This window comes from Balaenoptera physalus, assembly GCF_965194825.1.
Source record: "Balaenoptera physalus genome assembly, chromosome: 13".
Classification (NCBI taxonomy): Eukaryota; Metazoa; Chordata; class Mammalia; order Artiodactyla; family Balaenopteridae; genus Balaenoptera; species Balaenoptera physalus.
Window position 1 is genome coordinate 20,739,324 of NC_138892.1, and position 6,000 is coordinate 20,745,323.

The 6,000-nt window shown below is 41.8% G+C and overlaps 1 protein-coding gene across 1 annotated transcript in view; it reads right to left on the reverse strand.

Moving 5' to 3' along the window:
• UTP20 (UTP20 small subunit processome component) overlaps positions 1-2,097 on the reverse strand; it is a 94,999-nt gene extending 92,902 nt beyond the window's left edge. The window contains exons 1-2 of the mRNA XM_082419281.1: positions 1,863-2,097; positions 876-956 (exon numbers count right to left, since the gene is read on the reverse strand). Of these exons, the coding sequence (XP_082275407.1) occupies positions 876-956; positions 1,863-1,907 (126 nt within the window). The 5' untranslated portion in view covers positions 1,908-2,097. The remainder of the gene's footprint in view (positions 1-875; positions 957-1,862) is intronic.
• Positions 2,098-6,000: the final 3,903 nt, after the last annotated feature.

Genomic DNA, 6,000 nt, shown 5'->3' on the forward strand with positions numbered 1-6,000 from the left:
GAAACAGCCTTTCCTGTTCTCTTTGCCATGCTAAAACCTATACAAACAAGATTCAACTCAGGTATCACCTTGTCTACTTCACCATTTTTGACACCTCGCCTTACACCCTCACAGAATCTAGGTTAGGATCCCTTCACGCTGAGTTCCCAAAGCATTATGTGCCTACCTAGATAACATAATTAACACACTGAATTCGCATACTGGAGACAAGGCATTCAAAGAGATAGTGAGCGGAGTCTGACTAGAGTCAAGTGAAAAATAGTAAAAACTGACGTTGAATCCCTAATTTAAAGGCACGTTATACAGGACCTTAAAAGGCTGGCAGAGAAATAATGACTTGATGCAGCGAAAACAAGATTTTTGAGTAGAGGTGTGACCGAGTTACAGCATGGTTAGAACTGGAAAAAATTATGTGGTTTAGCTCCCCCATGTTTTTTAACAAAGGAGGAAACTGAGCCCCAGGAAAGCGACTTGCTCAAAACCTCTTTAAAATTGTAGTTTCAGGAATATGGATCTGTAGCAGTGCTCGGAATGCGCATGGGAAGGGAGTGGCTGGAATCAGAAGTCACCTGAGAATCAAGTAAATTTTCTAACACCACATCACCCAACAGAACTTTCAGAAATGATGGAAAATGTTCCATATCTGCACTTGGTCAGTATGGTAGCAACTAGCCACATATGGCTACTGAGCATTAGAGTTTTTAATTTACTTTACTTTAAATCTAATTTGTTATGTGTGGCTACTGTTTGAGACAGCACAGGTCTAATGCATTTCATGTTCATAAAAAAATGGCTTGAGAAACAATTCACTTCAAAGAGAATCTAAAAAACCAACTATGAATACTTGAGGATCAGCTCATTTAACATTCTCTTACCTCATCAAAGCTTGCAGTTCTATCAATCCGGTGAATAATATCGATATTCACATTTCCCAATCGTTCAGCAAACGTAAGAAACTGCGGGGGAGAAGTATATTTACAATACATCCACATTTTATACTTATCATATCTTGAATATCTGTTTGAGTGCTGTATAACAATCATATGTGGACAATTTCCTTGTGGAAGTACAAAGTTTATAGGTTCAATGTGCCTCCTTACGTTCTATCATTAGAAATAATGTTATGCTTCGCTTTCAATTTCAGAGTTGTATTTTCAATCAATCATAAAATGTATAACTGAGTTTTACAACTAGAAGTAGACATCGCTGATAAATCACAAAAGATAACTTTAAAAACAAACTGAAAGACAAATGCACTGCACTACTGTACGAAGATAATGAAATATTTCTATGGATATATTTGCAAAATGTCATTTCAAATAAAATTTCCAGGCTAGACTGGTGGATTGACCTAGGTAAAAGCTAGCAACGTGGCCTCGCCAGATCTACTGCTAGGTTTCATACCCTGCTGCAAGTACAGGATCTGGCTAAAGTCGTGGCAACAACAGCGTTTTTAAACATATACAGACCTACGGCTGTAGAGTAACAAAGAAACCCTCAAGGAGCAAACCGGGAAAGTGGTGTAGTAGCCAGTAGCTGGAAATCACTCACCTCCTCCCACCGGCCCGTCCCCCATTCGGTCTTCAAGGATAAAAGAGCAGGAAAGAATTCCTAAGCAGTTAGTTTGTGACACTGAATTTAACTCTGGCCTGAAGAGAAGTCTCAGCCAGGCCAGACGCCACAAAACATGGGCGAAATCTGCAGTTGAAGCTTCCTTCCCCATCCCATATTTACTACACCCGGAGAGAGAGAGAGGCTCTTTTGCTAGAGCCTCCGGACAAATGACTTCCGCTCGGCCCGGAGCTCTGTAGCCCCGGGAGTCCCGCTCAGAACTAGTCCCACGGCCAAGTTTCTTCACTCACCCGGTAAGTGTTCTCGATCTTGTGGGAAACTGGCTTTGGCTTCATGGCTGCAGAGGGGCGGCGGCCCGCGAGGATCTCGGGAAGGGTTGAAGGGATGCTACTGACTGTAGACAAGGGAAACTGGCTCCCACACTTGCACTCCCACGCTTGCACTCCCACGTACTCAGACTCTTTCTCACGTGCGCCTTGAGTCCCTGGGCGCCGCCATGTTGGAGACGGGGAGCAGGCTGAGCGGGTCACGTGGGCGGAAGAAGCGGACGGAGCAGGCGCGCCCGCCCCCTGCAGCCGGCTGGAGACTGGGAGGCTCTGGCTCAGTGGGTGGGTGCGTGCGGAGTTTTTTGAGCTCTCTTCAGTAAAGGTTTATACGAAAAATGTGTATTTTTATCATAAAAGAAAACATGCCTGTCATCATTAACAGCCAGCAACTACTACCTCTCACTATGTAGACTGCACCAGGCAAAGCTCTTTACATTCATAATTTCACAGTAAAGCGGATTGTGAACGTTGCATGACTACCGATGAGGTACATATTTCTAAGTCCCTTTGGCATACGGAGAAAGCAAGGATGTGCAGCCGGTAAGTGGCAGTCTGGCAGAGGTCACTGAGTTCCAATGTCTGATATTCTTAACCACTATTTTTCCATTTAAAATTGGAAAGGACTTTTAAAGAAAACTCATGGTTTCATGCACAACCAGTTGACGTTTTGGTATTTTCCTACCATTCTTATGTCCTGTTGTTAAACGTAATTATACAAACAGGTGTGTGTGTGTGTGTGTGTGTGTGTGTATGTTTTTTCACTTATTCAACAAATATTTCTTGACAGTCTGCTATGGGCGATGCTCTGTTCTGTGAGCTGAGAGACTAATAATATTAATAATAATTTTGTTTGGAAATGTTTAGTCTGAGGTGCTTACATCTTAGATAGCCAAGAAGAGATATTCAGTAGACAAATTGAATATATTCCTGCCTAGAGCTCAGTCTAGAGGTCAGGGCTGGAGGTGTGACTTAAATACGCTTTACAGAAAGTGTGAAGTTATTTAAAGCCATGGAAGTGGATGAGATGTTTTAGGGAGAGAGTGATGAAAAGGAGGACAAAGAAGAGAAGAGGACCCAAGTTGAACGTTGGAATGCTCCAACATTTAGCAGTGACCAGAAAGGTGACTGGGAAAGAGAGCCAGTGAGGGAGAAACAGATTAGTCCTGGCCTGGAAGCAGAGCCAGTGGCCAACTATAGTGAAAACTGAGGGGAGAGAAGTAGCTGCTGAACCTGACAAGGTGATGGTCACTGATGACCTTGACAAGTATGGTCTGGTGTAGAGGAAAGGAAGCGAAATATGTATGGATTGAGGAGGGAATCAGGTGAAGAAGTAAAGTAGATAAAACACTTTCATATTGTTATTGGCATTACAACATCAATGTTTTTTATGTTGTCACAGGGTTGCTGTGTATATTTTTAATGGATTCATAGCATTTATGGATTTTATTTTTTAATAATAAAATATAGAAGTGCCCAATGTTTGACTGGCTTCCACTAAGCTAATTGGCTTTTTTTTTTTTTTTTCTTTAGGTGGTTCTTCACCTTGTTGGGTCACAGAGCCTTCAAGGAGTCTAAGAAAGCTGTAGACCTTCTCTTCAGAAAAATACTAATAAGCTCATTCACACTAAAACGTATAGATGATTTCAAAGAGAAGTCTGCAGTTACCTGAGGGTAAGAGCCCCTACTCTAAGCAATGTTCCCAACCTATTGCTAAAATTACCCCCAGATAATTGTGTCCTTTTACTTCTCTATTATTTATTTTTGGTAATGGAGTTAATGGGACAATAAGGAGTAGAGAGAAACATGAAAATCAAAAAACTGACACAAGTTATATATTGCATTGTTACTCATTATATGATCCTTATAATATTGACAGCTCTGGTTGAACAATTTATCAATACAGCATGGTGGTTAAGAGCATAGATGCTAGAACCAGATTGCCTGGGTTTGAATCCTACCTCTGCCACTTATTACTGGTGTAGTCTTGGGGAAGTTACTTACCCTCTCTGAGCCTCAGTTCCTTTTATGTAAAATGGAGCTGATGAAAGCACCTACCTTATAGGGTGTTGTTGTGCAGAGTAAAGAAGCTAATGGATGAAAGGTGCCAGATACCATAACTGCACAACCTTTAACAAGTTACCGAACCTTTCTGAGACCCAACTTCCCGATCTATTAAAAGGAAGTGATAATAATACCAGTTTTTCAAGGAATTGTATTGGCACACAGAGAACGGTATAAATGTTTGCTGAATGGATAAGTGGTCTACTGTCGGGCTACCTGACAAGTTCCTTAAGGGTAGAAACCATGTACTTTTTCAACTTTGTATCACCAGTGTATCCCGTGAACTTAAGAGTTTAATGAATGTTTGTCGAATTAACAAAGCGTGCAGTACTTTGTTTAACCCTGACAAACTCAAGACTAATGTAACTCCTGCACTGGATGCGGGTTGTGCCACAGGATTTTTAAGGTTTCCCCCAAAGCTGTTTCTGAGGTTCTGTGGAATATCCAAAGCAGCCATGAAAAACACCACTGTTTACTTATGAATCTTCTTGCCCCCCAGCTTTTGCCCTCCATGCCAAGGCCTTAAATACCCCTTGCAATCCTCTGTTTCTTTTTACCGCAATGGTTCTGCCTGCCCCATCCATTCCAGCTAGTTCACTTAGACACATAATTCTTTCGTTCCTTCCTTCTTAAGCTTGATTGGGAAGTGTCGCTTTTTAATCTTTGTTTCCTTAGTGCACACTCATTTAAAGCCCAAGGGCCTACAAGAACACATGAGAAGTTTGCCTAGCCTAGACATGGAAGGCTTCTAGCTGGAGGTGACATCGAAGCTGAGATCTGGAAGATGGATAGAAGACAACCAGGCAAGGGAGGAGCATGGACACAAATGGTGTTATCTAGGTAGAGGGAACAAGGGAGGGAGCAGTATATGCAAGGGTTCAAAGTAGTCAAATCGAAATTTGGTTATTTTTAGCTCTTAATCCAAAGCCTATATCCTCTCAAGTTAGCACTGGGCATTGGTATCATCCGTAGTATCTTTGGGCTAATAAAAAGTACAACAAAGAACAGGGTGAAACTCAGAGGTAGGGAGAGCCTCAGTTTCCTTAACTGTGAAGTGGGGACAACAGTAATCCAAGGCTCTTGAAAGATTAGTAAGATGTTGTACGTGATGTCAGGAAGGGGGCAGGTCTGCATGGTGGGGCTCAAAAGATGCAATATATCAAACAGGAAATGATTCTGACTCAGAACAAGGGACCAAGGAAGTGAGATCTCAAACCAGTAGAGGGGAGTGAAGGGAAAAGAAGAAAGCGTGGCCAAGGAAGATATTTTAGTAACTCTTAATTACGGTAGTTAAGAGAAGCTGACCCAGAGATCGTTCCCTTCTTGTGAGAACCATGTTCACTGTTGTGTATAAATCGGGAGGCAGCAAGAGCATGGCGTTTGGATTCAGAAGAACGTTTGGATCCCAATTCTAGGATTTTCCATGTATTAGCTGATAATTGGACCAGTGACTTAATCTCTGAGCCTCAGTTTCCTCACCTTTAAGTAATAACCAAGTCTGCCTTTTTACTTGCTGGTTAGTAAGGAGATCCTTTGACATAAAGCAGGTCAAAGTCTCTTGTAACTTATACATGCCTATATGAACACTCTTTCTCATTTTTATTGTTTCTTTTTCAACCATGTGATTGCTTTTTAGCACTGAGACCATTGAGCTGCTATTCTCCTTTCCTGGTTTATGCCTCAGGCATCAGAGACATTAGACCAGAAATTGCAAAGTGGTAGGCCTCACCAGCCCAGTGTAGCACACAGATATATTTTGCTTACCAAAAATGTTCTTGAAATATTTTAATTTGTAAAAAATCTGGAGATTTCAAGTGAAAATCCAGATTTCTAGCTTCTCTTGAAAAATTTTAAAAATCCACAACACTGGGCCCACATTTGGAAGAGCAGCAATCACTCCCTGTAGTCCAAGCCCTGACCCCCTCGCTGGTTTATGTGTGAGGCACCCACCTGGCCCCCTTAGGCATTTCATTTTGCAGCACCTGCTCAAGAAGAAGGCTGTTGTTGTCTTCGGTTTTAAATATGTCTCTTCCAGAGAGCA